The 23,541-nt window shown below is 33.2% G+C and overlaps 1 protein-coding gene across 8 annotated transcripts in view; it reads left to right on the forward strand.

The window, feature by feature from the left end:
• CDH12 (cadherin 12) overlaps positions 1–23,541 on the forward strand; it is an 880,529-nt gene that overhangs the window by 803,585 nt on the left and 53,403 nt on the right. For 7 of the 8 annotated variants that reach the window (XM_081053550.1, XM_081053549.1, XM_081053551.1 and 4 more), the window contains one exon: positions 3,987–4,154. The exons of the other annotated variant lie outside the window; for it this stretch is intronic. In XM_081053550.1, the coding sequence (XP_080909676.1) occupies positions 3,987–4,154 (168 nt within the window). The remainder of the gene's footprint in view (positions 1–3,986; positions 4,155–23,541) is intronic. 8 annotated transcript variants of the gene reach the window in all.

Genomic DNA, 23,541 nt, shown 5'->3' on the forward strand with positions numbered 1-23,541 from the left:
AAACATCAGATTATACATTCTTTTCCAGTGTACATGGAACATTCTCAAGGATAGACCATATATTGGGGCATAAAATCAGCCTCAGCAAATTTAAGAATATTGAAATCATACCAAGCATATTCTCTGATCACAAGGCTTTGAAATTGGATATCAACTGCAAAAAGAAAGCAGGAAAAAACACAAACACATGGATATTAAACAACCTACTTTTAAAGAATGACTGCGTCAAAGGAAAAATTAGAGGAGTGATCAAATGATACATGGAAACAAATGACAATGAAAATACATCCTACCAAAATTTTTGGGATGCTGCGAAAGCAGTTTTAAGAGGGAAATTTATATCATTAAAGGCCTATCTCAAGATACAAGAAAAATCCCAAATAAATAACCTCATGTTACACCTTAAAGAAATAGAAAAAGAAGAACAAGTGAAACACAAGGTCAGCAGAAGAAAGGAAATAACAAAAATCAGACAGGACTAAATAAAATTGGAACAAAAACACAATAGAAAAAAATCAATGTGACAAAGAGGTGATTCTTTGAAAATATTAACAAAATTGACAAACCCTTGGCAAGACTCACTAAGATAAAGAGAGAGAAGACTCTTATTAACAAAATCAGAAAAGAAAAAGGGGAAGTTATCAGCGACACCACAGAAATACAAAGGATCATCCAAGAATACTGTGAATGACTGTATGCCACCAAATTCAATAACCTAGAAGAAATAGACAAGTTCTTAGAAACATATAGCCTTCTTAGGCTGAACCATGATGAACTGGAAAATCTAAACAGACCGATCACCAGTAACAAAATTGAATGAGTCATCTAAAACCTTCCCAAAAGCAAAACTCCGGGACCAGATGGCTTCACTAGTGAATTCTACCAAACCTTTAAACAGGATCTAATACCCATCCTGCTCAAACTCTTCCAAAAAATTAAAGAAGAGACATTACTCCCTAACTCATTTTATGAGGCCAACATTACCCTGATACCAAAACCTGGTAAGGACAACACAAAAAAAGAAAACTACAGACCAATATCTCTGATGAATACAGATGCAAAAATCCTAAACAAAATTCTAGCAAATCAAATACAACAATGAATTAAAAATATTATTCATCACGGCCAAATGGGGTTCATCTCCAGGGCACAAAGATGGTTCAACATCTGTAAATCCATCAATGTGATACATCACATAAACAAAACAAAGGATAAAAATCATATGATTACATCAATTGATGCAGAAAAAGCATTTGACAAGATATGACACCATTTATGATTAAAACACTTAATAAAATAGGTATAGAAGGAAAATACCTTAACATAATAGAGGCCATATATGACAAGCCCTGAGCTAATCTCATAAGTAATGGTGAAAAACTGAAGCCCTTTGATCTACATTCAGGAACACGATAGGGCTGTCCCCTATCACCTCTGCTTTTCAACATCGTGTTGGAAGTCCTTGCCAGAGCAATCAGGCAAGAGAAAGAAATAAAAGACATCCAAATTGGGATTGAAGAAGTTAAATTCTCACTCTTTGCAGATGACATGATGCTATATATAGAATACCCTAAAGACTCTACCAAAAAGCTATTAGAAACAATCAAAAAATACAGTAAAGTTGCTGCCTACAAAATCAACGTATAAAAGTCCATTGTATTCCTATATACTAACAATGAAATCTCAGAAAAAGAAATGCAAACAACAATTCGTTTTGCAGTTGCAACAAAAAGAATAAAATACTTAGGAATAAACTTAATCAAGGATGTGAAGTACCTAATGCTAAAAGCTATAAGACACTTTTTAAAGAAATTGAAGAAGACACAAAGAGATGGAAAGACATTCCGTGCTCATGGATTGGAAGAATCAACATAGTTAAAATGGCCATGTTACCAAAGCAATATACAGATTTAACGCAATCCCCATCAAAATCTCAATGGCATTTTTTAAAGAAATATAACAAAAAATTATCAGATTTGTTTGGAACCACAAAAGACCCCGAATAGCCAAAGCAATCTTAAGAAAAAATAACAATACTGGAGGTATCACACTCCCTGACTTTAGCTTGTCCTACAGGTTTACAATAGTCAAAACAGCATGGTATTGGCAGAAAAACAAACACATAAACCAATGGAATAGAATTCAGAACCCAGAAATAAAACCACATAAATATGGACAGATAATTTTTGACAAATAAGCTAAAAACATACAATGGAGGAAAGACAGCCTCTTCAATAAATGGTGCTGGCAGAATTGGATAGCTACGTGCAAAAGAATGAAACTGGACCGCTATCTGTCACCATGTACCAAAATTAATTCAAAATGGATCAATGACTTAAGCATAATACCTGAAACAATAAACTGCATAGAAGAAAACATAGGTACTAAACTTATGGACCTTGGGTTCAAAGAGCATTTTATGAATTTGACTCCAAAGGCAATGGAAGTAAAAGCTAAAATAAAGTAATGGGACTATGTGAAACTTAAAAGCTTCTGCACAGCAAAAGAAACCATCGACAAAATAAAGAGGCAACCAACTGAATGGGAGAAGGATTTTTCAAACCGTGCCTCTGATAAGGGGTTAATATTCAAAATATGCAAGGAACTCATGAAATTCAACAACAAAAAAACAGTAACCGAATTGAAAAATGGGCAGAGGACCTGAAGAGACATTTCTCCAAAGAGGACATACAAATGGCAAATAGACATATGAAACAGTGCTCAGCTTCACTAATCATCAGAGAAATGTAAATAAAAACCACAATGAGATATCACCTCACCCCAGTCAGAATGGATATCATCAACAAGACAAATAGTAACAAGTGTAGAAGAAGCTGTGGAGAAAAAGGAACCCTCATACACTGTTGGTGAGAATGCAGACTGGTGCAGCCGCTATGGAAGGCAGTGTGGAGGTTCCTCAAAAAATTACGAATAGAATTACCATATGACCCAGCAATCCCTCTCCTGGGTATCTACCCCAAAAATCTGAAAACATTTGTCCATAAAGACACGTGTGCTCCAGTGTTCACGGCAGCTTTGTTTATGGTGGCCAAGACATGGAAACAAAATGTCCTTCGATAGATGAATGGATAAAGAAGTTGTGGTATATTTACACAATAGAATACTATTCTGTGGTAAGAAAAGATGATATAGGAACATTTGTGACAACATGGATGGATCTCGAGAGTATGATGCTAAGGGAAATATGTCAGAAAGAAAAAGGAGAGAACCATATGATTTCACTAATATGTGGTATATAAACCAAAAACAACAAAAGAACAAGACAAACAAATGAGAAACAAAATCTCATAAACACAGACAATAGTTAAGTGGTTACCAGAGGGTAAAGGGGGCGCGGAGTCAGAGATGAGGGTAAGAGGGTCACATATATGGTGATGGAAGGAGAACTGATTCTGGGCGGTGAACACACAATGGGATTTATAGATGATGTAATACAGAATACTACACCTGAAATCTATGCAATTTTACTCACAATTGTCACCCCAATAAATTAAAAAATAAATAAATAAACTAATATAGTCATCCTACAAATTTAAGAATGAAAAAAACAATGGCAGTCTTTAGTAATCTGCCACGGTATAACTACTTTATTTTTTCAGTATATGTATTTTTCTCTATATTGTTTCACAATTTCATTCTCTTTTAAAGATCAGTTGATTCTGTATCAATCATGTCTGACCTGGTTGACTTAATGCATGATGACAGTCTTTTAGAGCTGATAAATTGTTCTTTAACCATTTTCCACATTGCTGCACAACCTTTCATTGTATGGCTATTACCATAATGTGTTTAATTATATCCTAGCCAATGGATAGTTTAAGCATTTTACTTCTTACAAGACACATAATTTTTGTTAGCATCTTTGCTGATGAATCTAGGTAGAATCATTTTCTTGATGCAGACTATTTTATTTTGGAAAATACAACATTGGCAATATTTATCTTTTGTTATTTTTTTTCTTTAAGGTGTTATTAGAACAGCTTTGCCAAATATGGACAGGGAAGTCAAAGAACAATACCAAGTCCTCATCCAAGCCAAGGACATGGGCGGACAACTGGGAGGATTAGCGGGAACAACAATAGTCAACATCACACTCACGGATGTCAATGACAATCCACCTCGATTTCCCAAAAGTACGTGCTTTGCTATTAAGTCAAAATGAATGCAGCTTTGTAAAAATGTCCTCACGTTTCATTGAATGTTGTAGGAATTGTAATAATTTTCCACATATCTTTGGTCTTTAAGAAGGGGAAGGTAATGAATAAAAATTAAATGAATTCAGAATTCCGGTTTTCTATTATTAGAATCATGTACAATGTGATATTCATAAAAAATAATATAAATAAGTCAAAAATTAAACAATGAGTCTTATACTGTCGATACCTATTGAGGTAAAATATTCACAATAGATTGGTATCTTGCTCTAATTTCTTATTAATTAAAAAAGGTAATAGGCATATGAAAATTCCAGTGTAATTTTAGACATATTTATGACATATATTCCACTATGTTATTTGTTATATATTAATTAGCATAAGATTTATCTGCTTATTTTTAGAAGTTCATATACTTTTCTGTACCAGATGACAATACTGTGATACTACTTACATGCCTTTAGTTCTATTTTATTTTAGTTTTGCAATAGATGAAAATTGCTGGTTTTTATGATAATGGAATGATACACACCTGTATTTTTTCTGTAGCTCAGTTTCATGTTGAAGATGTGTAGTTCTCATTTGTTTTACATCTAGTTTTCTTTTGCAGTATTACTTTTAACACCAATCGGTACTTGTTCGATTTTTGTTACATTTTCAAGGATTAGTTCAGTGTTCCTAGGACTTAGGATGCAGAAACTGAATGTCTCTATCACTGGTTAATTAAGGAAGTTGAGTAAATCACTGCATCCTCATTTACATGAATAGTTTAAGAAACCAAAATAACATGATTTTCTCCTTCCAGTTCCAGAAGAGGAGCTTTAGTTCATTTAATCAAGTTATGTAACACTGAGAATATTTAACTAAACGGACATTTTATTTATTTGTCTGCATGTTTTTCCATATTTTACCACATTGACATTTTTTTCTTAAATTTATCAACTTATATATACTTTTCATGGAAATACTTTTACTTAGTTAGTGATCATAAAGCCTAATGACCAAATGTTTAGTGATGTTTAGAAATCACCATACTTTAGCAAATAGGATATATATGACGAATGGCTAGTATATAACATGTTATGATTAATAACACAGGGTCTTAGAGTAACACTTTCCCTTACTTTGCTATTAACAGGAACAGAAAAAAATACACATAAACACTAAACAAGAGAAAGAAATAATGTATTTGATTATCTAGCATATGACATTAAAAAAGAATATTTCACCAACCCAGAAAGCACTGTGTGACAAGCTGGAATAGCTAATTGAGGAAAGAGATTTGGGAGATTATTCTACCTTTATAATTAAATATGGCATTGTCAACTTAGGTCCTGTTTTGGGTTTCGTGCATACCAAATATGTTCAGTCTAGAGTATAGGAAATAGCAGAGATATTTCCAGATAGTGTCAATATTCTTCTTCACAGAATGCTGAGGTTTTTTTGGGTGAGGGATATAAACTCAACCAGTCGAGGGATATAACTCTTGTGGGTATGGATGAAGGATGGTTTGTAAATGTTTGTGCAGGGACACAGATAAATAGGCTGAGATGCAGGGAAATGAAAATGTCTCAGTGGGAGAGAAGCTAGAGTATGTTTAAGAAACCATGATGGTGTGTTCAAGGTCCACCGAAACAGGAAGATCACTTCTAGATCTTTCCTTGTGCAAAGAGAATCTGGAGAAAGCAGCAGGCTTTTGTTTTGGAATTTATTCATGTTGAATCTGTAGATATAAGGGTAACCAGATGAGACCCACCAGGAAAGATGTGAAGATAAGGGCACTGAAACTTATAGAGCATTCATATACATGTTGTATCAAGAACTCCAACATTATCATATTTCTTTGTATAACTCTGTAATGCATATTTTCCACATTTTACCATTAGGAAAACTGAGGCTTAGGTGTACAATTCTGCAATACATCATCTATATATCACTTTTGTGTTCACCTCCCTATGTAACTTTACTAACAATTGTCACCCCAATAAATTTTAATTAAAAAGAAAAAGAAAGAAAAACTGAGGCTTAAAAAGATTAAAAAACTTGCTTAGAGAGATGTGACAGAGGTTGTTTTTTTATCTGAAGTTTAAATTCCTTCTAGTCTGACACAATATGAAAATTAAGTTATTCTTTCTTTTTACCTGCCACTCTACAACCATGCTTTTAGAATATAATCTTCAAAAGAGACATATGGCATATGTTAAATTGTCACCATAAACAAAGAAATGAGAGGACAGAATATACCAAGTACATCGCTGTGATCAATTATTTTCTGCTTGTATCACATGTGTATTTGAACTACAGCCTGAACTATAATAGGTGAGAGATATTTTGAGTCATGAGTAAAAAGAGGGCTTTTACATTTTGCATGAATAAAAAATTAATTCCCTTGAAATGTTGCATGCCTTTGTGTCAAGCCCTTTTCACTGTACTGTCATTTTGAATTACATCCTTCAGAGGAAAAGACAGAATCCATTTATAAACAGAAAAGCCATCTCTTTAGAAGGCAATGCTCTTTTGCAGGAATATTTTTCATGGGGAGCAATTGTACTGCATATATGGCATAAAATTACAAACTGAAATAATAGCCTTTTGAATGTAAAATACATGATAACACATTTTCCATATCTAACTTACAGAGAATTTTCCACAAGTAGCTATATTTGTTCATGCCTGTTAAGCAATTACATTAGAAAAAAGAACAAATATCTTCCTTCAGATGAACTTCATGAGCTACAATTATCATTGCTGAAAATGCACAACCTAATTTCTTATATTTATTAATATATTTTGTCTGTGTGTGCACATATACATATGTAACATTATTAAGCACCCATTTACATTTGTTTTTCTCTAAATCTATCAGAGATGAAAATAATTGAATAACACATGCATTTGTATCATGCAAGTATAAATAGTTTGTTATTTTATTGTTGGAAAATAAATTGTTCCTGGGATATCACAACTTCCTGCAAACTTGATATGATCATGGTGACAATGATATTGAGTAATAAAATACTATGTGTCACGCACAATGCAAAGTGGTTTGCATATATATTCCCATTTAACTCTTACCATGACTGTGTAGTATTTCCTCAATTTTAGGAATAAAATAGCAAGGATATATTATTAAGAAAGCTTATCTAACTTGTCAAAGATCACACAGCAATTAAGTAAGAGAACCAAGACTTAATCTTACACAGGGACTTCAGGACACTAACTTTTTATTTGTATCTATTTTTTTAACCTTTATCACATTTATTAGAGTTACATTGGTTAGTAAAATTATATTGGGTTAAAGTGTACATTTCTATAATACTGTATGATATATTTGACACCCTTTTCTACCACCCCACCATCCCCCTTATTCTCTGGTAGCCACTAAACTGTTGTCTGTTTTTATGAGTTTTTGCTTGTTTATTTTGTTCGTTTGTTGCTTTCAGTTTTTTATGCCATATATGAGTGAAGTCATATGGTCCTCACCTTCTTCTGTCTGACTTACTTCTCTTAACATGTTCATCTCAAGATCCATTCATGTTGTTGCAAATGTGTCACAAATGGCTGCTAGGCTGACCATCCGTGCTGCACTCTCTTCCTACAAGTCAGTGGGACTTCCATCCATGAGATGGAATCCGGGGGCTACTCAGCACTGACCAAGGTATCTGCAGTAGTCTATGGCCTGAGTGAGACCTACAGGCAATTAAACAGGTTCAGGTGCCTTTCAGTATGGTCTTTAATCCCACAGTAATACAGGTTACAAATATCCAATATCCATAGCAATAACCAGTACTCAAGCACAGCAATGGCATTAAGCATATAATCACCATAATAAGGAGGCTTAACAAACCCGTCTCAGAGTAAACTCGATGTCCTGATGGAGCAAGGAGGAGAGTGGCTGGTCTGGGAGGTCGGTCTGGCTGAGGTTTGGTCCAAGCCAGAGCCGTGGTTCTTAGTGCAGAGTGGCAGCGTGGTCACCTCTCAAGCGAGACTGGCTCCCTGAGCTCCAAAAGTCCTGGGCTTTTAAGGGCTTCCAACTGTGGCATGCCCCCTTGTCAACTCAAGCAGCTGATATTTTTTAGTGTCCACATGTGCACAAACTTGTTTGTCATAAGGACTTCCTTCAGGTGTCACCTCCCATGTCCTCTGGGCATGACCAAAATGGAGTTACTCTTGCTCATACTAGAGTATAGAATCACTCTTGCTCACACAAAACTCATTCCAACAATTTTCAGGGGTGGTCTACACAAAATGGTGCATTTCATCTTATGGCTGAGTAGTATTCCATTGTATATGCGAGTGTGTGTGTGTGTGTGTGTGTGTGTGTGTGTGTGTGTGTGTATATATCACATCTTCTTTATCTGATTGTCTATCAAAAAACACTTTGGCTGTTTCCATGTCTTGGCCACCATAAATAATGCTGCATGGAACATTGGGGTACATATATATTTATGTATACAGGTTTTCAGATTTTTGCGGTAGATAGTCAGAAGAGAGATTACTGGATCCTGTGGTAATTCTATTCTTAATTTTTTGAGGAACCTCCACACTGTTTTCCATTGTGGCTGTGCCAGTTTACGTTCTCATCAGCAGTGTATGAGGTTTCTTTTTTCTCCACCGACTCTCCAGCACTTGCTATTTTTTGTCCTGTTGATCATCGCCATTCTAACCTGTGTGAGATAAATTCTCACTGTGGTTGTCATTTGCCATTCCCTAATAGCTAGTGAAATTGAGCATTTTTTCCCCCACATATCTGTTGGCCATTTGCATGTATTATTGGGAGAAATATCTGTTCAGGTTCTCTGCCCATTTTTTAACTGCATTGTTTGTTTTTGTTGGTGTTGAGTTGTACGAGTTCTGTATACATTTTGGATATTAGCCCCTTATCAGAGTTGTTCTCTGCAAATATCTTCTCCCATTCGGTTGGTTGCCTCTTTGTTTTGTTGATGGTAACTTTTGCTGTGCAGAAACAAAAGCTTTACTCTCCTTGAAAAGCAACTTGCTTCTAAAACCTGTGTTTGGCCTCAAAAACCCCATGCAAAATGTAAAACACTGTCCAGAAAAAAAGGTAGTAGTATTATTTTATAAATATAAATAATGCCTGGTGTATTAAAAGAGCTCTCCCTGCAGTCATATAAAGGCAAAATATTTTCGTTGTGAAATCTTTTCCATGGAGTTATAAAGCTACTATCTACTTTTATGAAGGATATCTGTAGTGTGTTCTCATGTGTTAAAATAAGCTACAGAAAATATTTGATGGTTTCCATTACTTGAATTTTAAATGGCAGAACTGTCTAACAAGCTGATCTAAATTATACATTATGGGATCAAATCAATTAAGTGACGTAGTTAATTTACATGAAGCAATATGTTCACACTTTTCCCACTTGGTCTCTTTCTTCCGTATACTAATTTTATAGTGAATATAAAAACAACTTAAGTGGAATAAAACACTTATTTTACAATTTTGGATGAAAAAGAGATAATTTATGTGAAATGTAAAGAAGCGCTTGTTGCATTGTCCTCTTTTAATACAATAAGGAAGTAATTGAACTGTGTGTATGGTAAATGAGTTCAAATGTAGAAAATAGAACGTTAATATTTGTCCTAAAATAATTTTCTAATCATAAATAAAACAGTGTTTTAAAGTAAGTATGTTTTAACCAAATAGCTATCAACGTGTTTATATCGATTGTTTCTAGCTATAGGAATGGTAATTTCATTTTACTTTAGATTGAATGAAAAAAACACAGTTGCAGGACTAAACTAATCTATAGACTTTCTATTTGCTTGATACTCCCCAAATTATTATCATTGAAGTAAAGAAGAAATCCTTTCTCACATGAAGTTTCAGTCTTTTTATTCTATTAGCATACATATTAGAAAGACTGCAGGGTAGCCTTGAGTGATCCCCAGCTTATTTAGACTGGTATCTAACAGCTTTATCCTAAAAGAGTTTATAGCACAGAACTTTATGGTGTGTGTACATTATGATAATAATACTATTTTTAAGCAATATTACCCAGAGTAGAATGCATTCCTTGATTTTTATTGCAATTTCCCTAGTTTTCTTTAAAAGCTTAGGTTTATTTTATTATCTTTGCAAGATATGAAAATCGCATTAATCATCCCTTAAAAATTCCTGCAACTATATCTATGTCCTCTATATCTATATCTATATCGACATATCTATATATCTGTGTATCTATCTATCTATCTATCTATCTATATATATATAGAGAGAGAGAGAGAGAGAGACAGAGAGGGAGACAGGGATGCTTTTTCTTCCTTCTTAAGAGGTATGAATTGAACAATATATTATTTCCCTTCTCAGGCAACAACACACTCTATAAGATGAATATAAAAATGTGTGTGTGTGTGTGTGTGTATATATATATATTTATATAGAGAGAGTATAAATATAAACTATATATAATATATATACACTCTGTATATATATTTATATTCATCTTACAGAGTATATATATACTTTATATATACTCTCTCTATATATGTGTATATATATTTTATATGTAAAATATGTGTGTGTGTATATATGTAGCAAATGTAATGCATTTCCGAAACAGGAATATGAACATAATAATTATTGGTATAAAGAGGACACAATAATTAGATATAACTGGGATAATTAAGAAAATATTTATGAAGAACATGGTATTTGAGAAGAAATTTACGGTAAGAACTTAATGGAATGAAATAAAGATGATGTTGGTTACAGACAGCCACAATCCTGAAATATAAATATTTATATATTTCTGTGAGTTTTCGAGTAGAGGGGCAATATTGTATATCAATATGTTAGAAAAATAACTTTGATAACTTGTTAAAGACTGAAATATAGAGTGGCTGTGGCACAAACCTAGGACAGGTGTTTGGAATAGAGAAGTCGGGGCAGACGTGAGAGATGATTTGGTAGCAAAATGGAAAGGACTTTGTGATCTGTTGGATTTAGAGGTAGGTAAGGTAAAGAGCATGTGAAGAAATGATTTCTGCAGGAAGATGGTTCCTTTGTTGATATGCTGAAATTTGAATCAATGAACAGAAGATGGTTGAAAACATGGGGTTTCTCAAAAATAAGTCAGAGTCAAAGAAACATTTCTGAGAGATATAAACATAGAAGTGATGAATGAAATTCAACTCAATGAAATTAATCATATGAAAGAAGATATAACTCTCTTTAAATTTTGCATATAAGAAAATCTAGGAATGAGAATGAACAAAGATATAAGGGTAGCCTTAAATAAATTACCTCAAACCTTTAATACACTTCTGACAGTCATGGTAATTTTTAATCATAGATGTAATTACACCCTAAATTCACCATTATTCCACATATTTTGATTTTTTTCTATTTCATATTTGCTTTATTATCGGTCTTGGCATTTACATAGGGAAGAACATTAGACCTCTGAATTATTTCTTTATAAGCATTAAACAGAATATAAGCAATACCAAAAAAAAGAAAGAAACATTTTGTACTGCTAAATCCATTTTATTAATAAATACCTGACAGAATAAATTATATGACTCAATGAATAATGCTTCATTGTTTGCTAGTTTTATTGAAGTGTAAATGCAAAAAAACGCCAATATCAAAATTTTTTGTATGGTATAAAGAGGATGAAAAAAATGTAATTGCTTCCTTCAGGCAGCTCTCTATATAATGGGGATATTGTTGAGTTAATGGGCAATTATGGTACCTTAAGTAAAATTAATGATAGGTTTATGCACACAATAACATAAATGTGTGAGAATGACACCAAAGTTATTACAAAATAGATTTGAAAGGATTTTGAAAGAAATAGTATCAACATTGATTTACGAAACCTGTAGTAAGAGTTAGCAGTGGGAAAGCTAATGTGTCCCAAAATATTTTAGACCACTGCAAAATTATGAAGTGTTATTTAAAGAATTGTTTAAAAAAAATAAAAGGAAGTGAAAAGACAAGTTTTGATCAAAAATGACTTTAAGATACTCTTGAAAGAATAGGGAATAGCATTTACTCAAAAGTAAATGAGGAGTAGTAGGCAGATGTCATATTTTAGGCATAAGCGACAAAATAGGGAAGAGATAAAGAATATTCAAGTAATAAAATATAGATAAATACAGTAAAGTTAATCCATGGCGTACATACATGATGGATGCATGAATATATGAAAAATACTCAGAGATAAAATTTGAGGATCAATGAACTGGGTGCAATTAAAAAAAAAAGTTTGGCTTAAAGAAACCAAAATATTATGTGGGAAAAGACTATTACCAATTTCACTTTTCTAGACTATCTTCATGTTTAAAAAAAATAATCTCTTAGAAATTCAAACTTTGGTAAATGTCCCAGGTAAATTTCAATTTCAGACATTGTTAAGGAGCTTAGTTTATAAGATGTTGAGTTTATTTATAATTTGTATTAAAACTTCTAATGTGGTATATGTTTTCTAAAATCAATGGGCAATATCAATGAGAATTATCCATGTACCAAAATTTAGGTGGATCAGAAATTACATAGACAAAGACAAAAGAAAGGTTTACATATTTAATGGAAGTTTTAAGGGAATATTAAATGTACTCCATAAAATGGATGAACAATGGAAAGTTTTCGATGCACTACACTCGTTATGAACTCAAGCCAAGATATCCATCATTTTCACTATTAGGTACTGGGGATAGTGGTTAGTATATAAATTACATTTATTAAAAATACATATTTTTGAGAATCAAGCACTTTTTCTTCTGGCATACATTAAATACTATAAATATATTGTGTTTTATATCTCATTTGGAATTGGTTTGATTGGGACTTCCAAAAAAAAATCTTGAAAAAATAACATTATGACGGATAATTAGTTTTGTTAAGAAAGATAGATACATGTTTATTGAATTCAAAAATTTGTAGAACCATAATGTTAAACATAAAAATTTGTACTAGAAAGCTGGGAGATATGTAACAAGAATGAGAGAATCGGAAGGACTGAAAGATGTCATAAATTTTCCTTTCTTTCTTGGATACGTAAGCAGAAGTCATTTTATCTGTAGAGCCATATCCCTTTCCCAGAATGTTATTACAATTCCTAATGCTATTTTCTCTATGTCTTCATTAATTTTGCTCTATAAGCACTGAAAAGAAAATGTTTTCCTGAGTCTATTCAACCCATTTAATTTACCCTTAATTGGAATTTGCGTTCATCAGTGCAGCTGAATTTAAGAAAATTTTGAATTATTTTCATTTTAAAAAATCTATTTCCTAACCCAATAGTCTTCATTTCACTGACACTCAGGCAGTAAAACCACGTGAAGTGAAACAGGCAGACCAAAAGGAAGGATAGTTTATTCAAAGATGTCACTTAATTGGTTCACCTCACTGCTTATGAGTGACCAGTTGTATGCTCTCCAATTTCTTCATTTGTAGGCTGGTAGAGTGGTGCACTAAAGTTGGCTCTACCAGGTCCTCAGAGCCAGCTGTCCACATCTCCCAATTCTGTGTTCAGTGATGTCACATACTTGAAATCGGTCATGCTGGGAGTACGTATACAACAAAATTTGACAAACACTAAAAATAAGGGTGTCTGTCTATTACCCCTCCCTCTCTGACCCAGTTGTTAAACATTTACTAGGACAGCACTAAGAATTATAATAATAGTATGTTATCTCATAGACTTCATATGACAATAAGATTAGTTAACAAGGGAGAGTACCTGGAGAATAGAAAGCACGCCACAGATGATTACTGGTCTTATTGTCATTTATTAAGTGTCTACTAAAAGAGTAATATCTATTATAAAAGTTATTTCTTCCCTTTACACTGATACTCACAGATTTTCTAAAAGTTCATACTTTTCTTGCAGCACTCTTCTTCAAGATAGCTTAAGGGATGAGAGTGATAGACACAACTTCTATCTTTGTTGAGAAGCACAGAAAATAGATTGCAGGTGGGGGAAGGTTGGGAAGAGCAGACGTGTGAAAGACAGCAGACAATCACAGTAATACAGAGAAGTGTGGGTCATTTGATCCGTGATGATGGTATCAATGGTTTAAAGTGGCAATATGTGGCTAGAATTGAGTCATCTGAAGTTATAAAAAATCAACAATATTCATGAATTTTCTATGAGAAAAACAAACAAAACAAAACAAAAAACAGATTCTAGTTTTAGAACTGGGGAGATGGTAATACTACTTGCTAGTATTTGAGACTGTGAGACAGTGATTAGTAGTTGAGTTCTTCTGGAGCTTGGCAAGTCCATAAGCGCAGTTTTGAATATGTCTGAGATGCCTTGGAGATATCCAAGTAAAGTTTTAGAATCGAATAACGTTTTGCTACAAAAGATACTCAAAATATGTGTATAGGCAAGAGTTAAAATATAAAGAAGGTTTAGCATAAAGATAGTAAATTAAGTCAGGGGACTGATAAAATTACTGAGGAAGAGGAAAGTCTGGATAAAGACACACTGAGACCATCGCTCTTGACCATGATTGCAAAGTAGAACAGGAGGGAGTTTAATCAACACTTGTATTCAGGTCTAAACTCAGAACAATTAATTAGAATTCCTTGGACAGGCTTTTTATTATTATTCTTTTTAATTTTCTATATCATGCCAATATGCAGCCAAATTTGAGAACTATGTATTCAGATATTGGAAAACATCAACAAAGGAAGCTAAGAAGGGGAAAGATATGAGGTGGGAAAAACCAGGACAATTGAGTGTCACAGATCTTAAAGAGAAATGTGCTTCAGGAATGACGGAAGAAAAGTGTGTTGAATGCTGCTTAAAAGTTGTTGCTGGATTTAGAGACAAAGATGTCATAGAGATCACAGGGGGACTGTTTTTATTAGTGGTGGGTTCAAAGACTAGATTAAAGTTGATTGTGGAATGATTGTCAGGTAAGAATGGATAACAATTGCCTCTTTGAGAAGTTCTGATAGAAAAGGAAGAGAATCATGGGGGCAGCTAGAGTCAGATTTTGGCACAAGATAAATTTTTTATAATATGACAAGATACGAACAATTTGTGTCTTCTTGGGAGAATTTCAACTGAGAAGAAAGCATTGAATTCAGAGAAGATAGACTCTCAAATAATACAATACTTCCTAACTGCTGGAATTTAATAAGCGGAAACAGAGAAAAAGGACACCTCAATTGAAACTAGAGAAAAGGGTGGAGAAGGTTTACAGATAATACAAAAGTTAATGTTGACATTTCCATGCAAGCTAAGATAAATTGAATTCCACATAACCAAAAACGGTTCCAGAAAATAAAATAGACTTTACAATAGAAATATAAGGATACGTTTCTGACTCATGAAAATCTCAATCACAACAAGGCTGTTTCTTTCATTTTAAAACAATTTTTATACAGTGTGGAGTGGAGGGAAAATTTGGGGTGGAAGATTTTTTTGGAGGAAGCCATGCTGAAACTCCATCTAATAAAAGTAAGGGGTTGGGGTGCCTTTCCCTCTTGTTGCAGGTCTAGTGAGAGAAGCCTTCCCGTCAACAAGGACCAATCATGAAATCCAACATTTTCCCAGAAAATGGGGGAAATACATGAACTGATGCCTGCCTCACATTTACTTAAGTATATTAAAGTGTCTTGGTAAAGAGCAGAGACAGAAGAACAATGTTTTGTTTGGAAAACTAATGACACACAACAAAAGGAGGAAGATTTAGTTAGAAATGTGTAAGCAGAAGGGAAAACCAACTCAGAGTCATATTAAGTCCTGACACGAAGAATTTCCTTGAACTGAGAATCTGTGTCTGCCATGGGTCATTCAGAGATCCAGAGGCTAAGGAGAATGCCATGTTAAAGTGGAGGCAATGCTTTTGCCATGGATCTGTAGGAGGTGAAGCTTCCAAGAGCTTCCCAAAAGTGCCCCTGAAGAGAGTCTGTCCCAGAGACAAAAACTATCCATATAAGTCAGAACAGCCCAAACCGCTAGCTTTGCCGCCTTCTATGGTGAGGTGAAAACACTCCTGGTAGGTGGATGATGAGACAGGAAATCCAGCCAAGCCATCCATACCCCAAATTGAATTTCTGTCTGTTGCTGTCCCACTTTGGCTTGGAGGCAGGGTGGCAGATGGGAGAAATCTTAATTTTGCGTAAGGATCAAAGTACTGATTAATATGAAATACTGGAAATTGCTGATTTCCAAACCTAGATTTGAGGAATTAAAGTGAACAACAGACTGTCTATTATTTAACGATAAGCACAAAAGACAAAGCTTGCCCTCACTGAAGAAGGTTGAAAGAACAACAACAGGCAAAGAAAACAATAAACAAACATGTTTTTATTACATCATGCATATTGTACTTTTTCAAACCGACAATAACACTTGATATAAGATTCTTTGAAGGTTCCGGAAGATGCCTAACTCCTAGATGATATGATTTAATTTTTCCTATGAAATATGTGATCTGGTCACCAAGTAAGAAAGGAAGTAGTAAAAATAGTAAAGCTGAGGTCTATAGTAGAAAGTAGGTCAGTTTGAAATAGAAGTCATGGAGATCGATAACAAATTACCTGTAAGAGTTTGTATGTTTTGAATCCAATTTTGATGGTGCATTCATTGTTAGTGTCTGAAATGTATAGTGATATCTAGCCGCTGCATCTCATTGTAGTTTTCTTCAGTCAACCACTACTGTTTCTTGAGGGTTGAGTATTGCCAGATTATGAAACAGAAGGACATGGGTAAGTTATACAAGCCATAGGTTAATATGATATTAAAATGATAAACCATGTGTTTCAGTTGGATGAGGCAAGAAGACAGGAAAATGATAATGGATTGCTAGATGTAGAGAGATACTGGTAATAATTAATATTAATTTAATTTAAATTTGATAATAAAACTAATATTTACCATATATATACACATATGTTACATCAGTATCAACTCTTAAGTTGATAGGCCATAATGGGAGTAATTAAACAAACAAAACGGGAAGGCAGGAGATTATGATCTTTGTTTCTGTTCGGAACGTTTTCTACTAGCTGACCTCACCCATCATCACCTAGCTGACGGCACAGATTCTCAGCTTAAACATCATTAAAAGTGAATAGAATTATGAACTCTCCTTTAGAGCACTGATGTGACTTTGCAATTTTAATTAGAGGGATTGTTTAATTGGTGTATACCTACCTAATTTGTGTACCTGGACCCAATTCCAACAGGGGCAGGGGAGGGTTCCCCACACAGCCAAGTAGTTCCCGGAACACCAGCTGGGTGTCCTACAGTCCAACCCAATTATGACATACCAAGATAACATTAGGTTCCACATGTTGCCTTTTGCACCCTTCACAAGACAGTCACAATCCCAGGTCATCTGTGCTTCTGATCTGCTGTAAAGCAAAGGTTCCCGTAACCCACTCCTTTGGTTCCACCTAGTTGCTACAGGGGCTCATAGAACTCAGAGAAACATTTTACTCACTAGATCATACCTTATAATAAAAGGATATAACTCAGGAAGAGCTGGACAAACGAGATGCATAGGGCAAGGGATGGGCAAAGGGCATAAACCTTCCTGGCTCCCTCCACATGTATCACTCTCTCAGCACCTTCCAGTGCTCACCAACCCAGAAGGTCTCTGAAACCATTCCTTGTAATCACATGGTTGGGTCTCTTGGTAACTAGCCACCATCCTTAGGTGCCATACAAAAGTCTCCTTATTAACCTAACAAAAGAAACCTTATATCTCTCATCACTTAGGAACTCCCAAGGTTTTTAGAAGCTCTGTGACAAAAACTGGGATTGAAGAAGACCTAATATATACATACACTTCTTATTATAAATCATATCACACTCCCCCACTAGACTATAAATACCATCAGGATAAACAGTATTTTTGTTTATTTGTTGTTTGTTTTTTCTTCATCATTCCATGGAGGAGGCTACTAAAAATTGTAGTGGAATTAAATATCAAAAATGTGAGTTATTGGAAGACTCAATCTATTATCCAAAGGGAATTTAAAAAGGACAACTCAATATCCAGTCTTATTTTTGTATGTTGTGTTTGGCTGCTCAGGACTAAAAAGTTTAGAGGAATTAATTTATCATTGCTCTGAGAAAAGAAATATTACTATCATTAAATACAATTTATAGAACTCAATCCATTAATATGCTGGAAATTCTGTGCATGGCAATTCATATTCATGTATATGGTTAATTAAAATCTAGACTGGGCAATTATTACTTTTATAAAGGTGAAGTGATTTAGCTAATGCAGTAAAACTCTTCATGCAAATACTTGACACTTCCAAAATTGTGTTCATCTTAGATTCATCCTAAGAATGAGCAGGACTAGATTTATCTGTCATTACTGAGCCATTCCATTCACTGTATGTTTACTATGCTTGACTAAAATCCGGCTTGAATCCAGCTTTATCAGGATAATTCTCCCTCGTGGACTGTTTATCTATTACTTTAATCTGGGCTTATTGAAAATACAAAAAGCTTCAGGATTTTAAGGAAATAGAGAGCATAAATTTTTCTTCAACCACCATATGTACATTATATATAGTATATATTTTATATTATATTATATATATTGTATATTATATATATATAATATTCTTGAATCCTCCAATTTTCAAGATATGAGAAAAATGTTTTCAGTTAAAATTAAATTGACTGTTCAGAGCTCTTTTAACACCTCCCTTTTATTCATCTCCATACTTGTATAGGGAGTTTCCTGTTGACTATTATCATTCCTATAGGAAAATATTATAATATAGATATAGAGGTTATCTATAAAATATGATTCAAAAATAAGTAGTAACAATAGATAGTAGTTAATGAGTTTCATGCACTAATGTATTAGTGACATTTCAGACACAAATCAAAGGGTAGGTGTAACAATAAAAATAATAGCAATGTAATTATATTTATTTGTTATTATCATCACAATTTTACAGATTAGAAAAAGGAAAGATTAAATGTTTGCCCAAAGTCACAGATCTAATAAGTGGCTATAACAGGTATACAGTTTATATGAAGTTCCTGTTTACTCACACAGATATGTCGCTTTTGTTTCCTTATCATTTGCTGTAGAATAGGTGAAGACATATCATGTGCTGTGTTACTTGATTAAATAACTAAAACAATAAAGCAGCACTGTATTTCAATATAATTAGATGGTGAATCTCACACATACACACACACAAACATGGAGGATCATGGTTTGAACCACTTAATGTTTGAATTCAATCACTGAATCAACAATTTTGTGGTAGTATGCATTTATTTTTTCTAAAGTTTAAATGTAAATGTAGTACTTCAGGTAATCATCTGTGTAGGTGACAACCATCAGAGGTCACCTGACATCAGTTTAGGTGATGTCAAATATATATTTTTAAATTCTTAAAAATGTTTAACATTCTTATCAATTTGAAATAATTTTTAATTAACCTTCCAGTACTTCTAATACGCTAGTATTTTTAAATACTAATTACCTCCAAATTAGTTATTTGTCTTACAGGTAAAATTTGTGTGCAGTTAAACATTGAATTTTTATATTTTGATTTTAAATAACTTTAGATTAGTCATTATGATGTAATCAAAATATTAAAAAATGTATTCAAAATAGAATATGCAATGGATTATTCCATTTTTTTAATTTGCTGATTTTATCACAGATTGTTGTTGCAGTATTGTATAATTTATTCACTTCATATATCTTATCAAGTCTTAAAATCTTTATTTCTGAGTAAATTATAACATGTTAATTTATATTTTGTTAAGTAAATATGTGTCTCTTGGTGATTTTAGCAATACTTGGAAGTTTCTTCAAAGAAAAACAAAGCAGAGAAGAAGAGAAATATATTGTATTTCTTTTATCCTTTGGTATCAACGGATGTCCTTGACACATACACACACACACACACACACACACACACACACACACACACACACACAGTGTGAGTCATAATAATTCAAAGTATACTTTTTTAAAAGACATAGTTACTGATAGGATGCCCACTTAACCTCTAACTGAGTAACAGATACTTTTACCTTTGGAATTAACAGGGAACATAATCTGTAAGAAGTTACAAAACTTGTTCACAATAATTCCACTTTAGTTCATTGCATGATTTTTTTCCCTTTTCTATGGGAACCTGGTTATTTTTGTGAAGTGTAGTGTGCACATTTGATTAATATATAAGTATATATTTTTATTGATTCTGTGAACAATTTATTGTCACCTGTTTTATTTTTTAATCTGTGTTGTACAGGTAGTGCCATTAAGATGTTTCCTATGTGTCAAAAGCAGGCCTAGAAGACGATGGCTGTGTAATTACATAGTACAATCATAAGTGATCTAACTTTGACATAGCTAAGATTACTTCAGTTTTGAATTAATCCGAATGACCCCAGCTTTATTGCTGTTGAGTTTCTAGAAATGATAAAAATATCAAGTCATTAGAAATCAAACGACAGAGACTAAATAATCTGACATGACTAATGCATAGTTTCTCTGACTTCTTCCATAGTCTGTGGACTTTTTTATCCACTACAGTATTTTATTGAGAAACTCTTATCTTAATGAATGTGTCTTCCACCTTACTAATATGTATTTCTGCTTTGTGAAGAACAGAAAATTCATTGCCCTGTATATTTGCGTCTTATGTGCACTAAACCTCGATGCACAAAAACATATGTAGGCAGTGAATCACTGTTTTACTTCTTTTGTACCTAAATTTTGGTAGGGCATGTTAGTAGAATGCTATTGAGGCAATCTTTTTTTTTTTTTTTGAACAATCCAACTTTTTCAATTTATCACAAATTTTTTAATACCATCAGATAATAATTACATTTTTTGGCATATTGAATGCTGACAATATTTTTAAAAACATCTATTTAACTTATATTGATAGAGCACTACAAAGAATAGCTCTCTTCCCATTTATTGTTATCAGATTCATAAAACATATAGCTCATATCTCAGCATATTATCTTAAAAAAAAAGACTCCTTCATCTGTAGTGTGCATTTTCTGATGTACTACAGGTCGCATTTCAGAGTTTTGCAAATTCTCTGCACTAGAGGGTCTCAATTATGACAAACTCTTTACCTTCACTAACCATAATTCCTAAGTGATGACAATAGATTAGGTCATTTCCCTAATTTTTTAATTCTATTTTTGCTTTTACATGTTCAAATACAAAGCCAAGTCATAAACCCAATATGTAACTTGATCAAATAGCATAAGCAGAAATATCCCAGCTTTTTAAGTTAGATGCCCATATTTTCTAAAGATTCCATTCAACACCCCCATTCCCACCCCACCCCAAAATTGCACCACCATCACCACCACACACTATTGTCAATGTTTGAAATCTGAAATCCACTAGACTTGACAGTTCCTTATTTCTCAAATCTCTGCTTGCCCTCTACATCTTTGATATCTATCATCTATCTATCTATCTATCTATCTATCTATCTATCTATCTATCATCCATCCATCCATCCATCCATCCATCCATCCATCCATCCATCCATCTATCATCTATCTATCCATCTATCTATCATCTATCTGTCTATCTGTCTATATCTCCTGACTATATATCCTATATATCCTGATAGAGGAGGATTTACAGTACATTATTCTGTTGCTCTATTGCTCTGTTTTATTAGAAAAAAATCAAGACCTTCCCTAACACTTAGTAATATCCCATGAGATTGGGTCATGGCTAGTCATACTGTACATTCAAGGTTTTTAGTATTTCCTCAGGTTCTTTATCACCATCACGCAATGAGAGGCAAACAGTGTGGAGATGTTTCTGATAAATCATATTTCTATTTAATGCACATTAAGAAATGAAGAAAAAAGAAACAGAAAAATAGCTCACATATCTATGCCTTGTCCTTTATCTTTGCAATCTTACCTGAGAGTTTAGTACAACTTTACATAATTGTGTTGCATGCTTTCTTGCCAAATGAAACAAGAATTAAGGCATCCTCCTATTTGCTTATATCTCAGGGGTGCTTCAATAAAATAAGGGTTTAATATGACTATTGGAAAACATGTGGGCTCTGTAGAAAGCTGCTTGTGAAAGTCACATTACATTCTGCTTATGTAATCCTGGCTGTTTGAACTCAGACAAATTCCCTTTAAATATCTGTCTTTACCCTTCTTGTGGACAATGGGTATACGATGTAGTCTATAATTTTATTATTTCTCTTTGCTGTTTGCCTTAAGTTCAGGCACTGCTTTAAGTCCTCAAACATTGAACATCTCCATATGACAACCACTATGTTAAGTGTTTAGGGAATAAAACCTCATGAAATATCATGTTTCCCCAAAAATAAGACCTAGTTTGACAATCAGCTCTAATGCGTCTTTTGGAGCAAAAATTAATGTAAGACTGGTATTATATTATACTTATTACATTACATTACATTACATTTTATTAGATTATATAAGACCCGGTCTTATATTATAGTAAAATAAGACTGGGTTTATATTAATTTTTGCTCCATAACACACACTAGATTTGATTGTCTGGCTAGGTCTTATTCTCAGGAAAACACGGTATAATCCTAACCTTTGAGAAGTTTCTAGGTTGTTGGATGAACATGACTTCTTAACCCAAAAGGATTTTTAATGTCTGTAGAACACTTCAATATTTCCACTTGGAGGTCCTTTTTTCTTTTTTTTTTCTTAATCTATGTTATTTGTTTATTTCTTAAATAGGTTCTTTTAGAAAGCTTCCTCATATCCCCTCCGAAGGCAGGTATACTATTAATTACACTATAAATTAATTAATTAAACAAGTATTTTATATCACTGTAAAACATACTTCTGTCTTTTACATACAAAAAAACAAATTTTAGGTAAATATTTAGGTGTCCTGAGACTAAATATATACCCATTTAGGTATTGTCCATTGGATGTAAATAATGCTAATTTTAACATTATAAGAGAAAAGCAGATGGCAAAATTTAATTGTTACCAGGGCTAATGAAGTTACCAGGTATTAAAACTGATTGTGAAAGAACAATAGTGCAAATAATTGGGAAAACAAAAGAAACTATTTGTTAGAATCTCTGTAAAGTGCTGATTGATGTTTTTCTCATATTTCCTAAAGACAATAATGTAATATTGTAATGTACTCATAGTTTGTTGAATGAACTTCACCATTCAAAACACATTAAAGACCTTTCTAATTTATTTTTTATTAATGTAACTAGATGTCTAAAACAAATTAATTACCTCTGCTGCTTTACACATGGCAAGTGCAATACAGAATCCATTAATAGTCATTTAGACTGAAAAGTCAATATCAAAAAGTAAACTTGTATTTTATTTTTAGTTTATCATTTTTATGTCCTTCCATTCTCTCCCTTTCCTTATTTTAAATGAACAGA

The sequence above is a fragment of the Rhinolophus hipposideros genome, assembly GCF_964194185.1.
Source record: "Rhinolophus hipposideros genome assembly, chromosome: 7".
In the NCBI taxonomy this organism is placed as follows: domain Eukaryota; kingdom Metazoa; phylum Chordata; class Mammalia; order Chiroptera; family Rhinolophidae; genus Rhinolophus; species Rhinolophus hipposideros.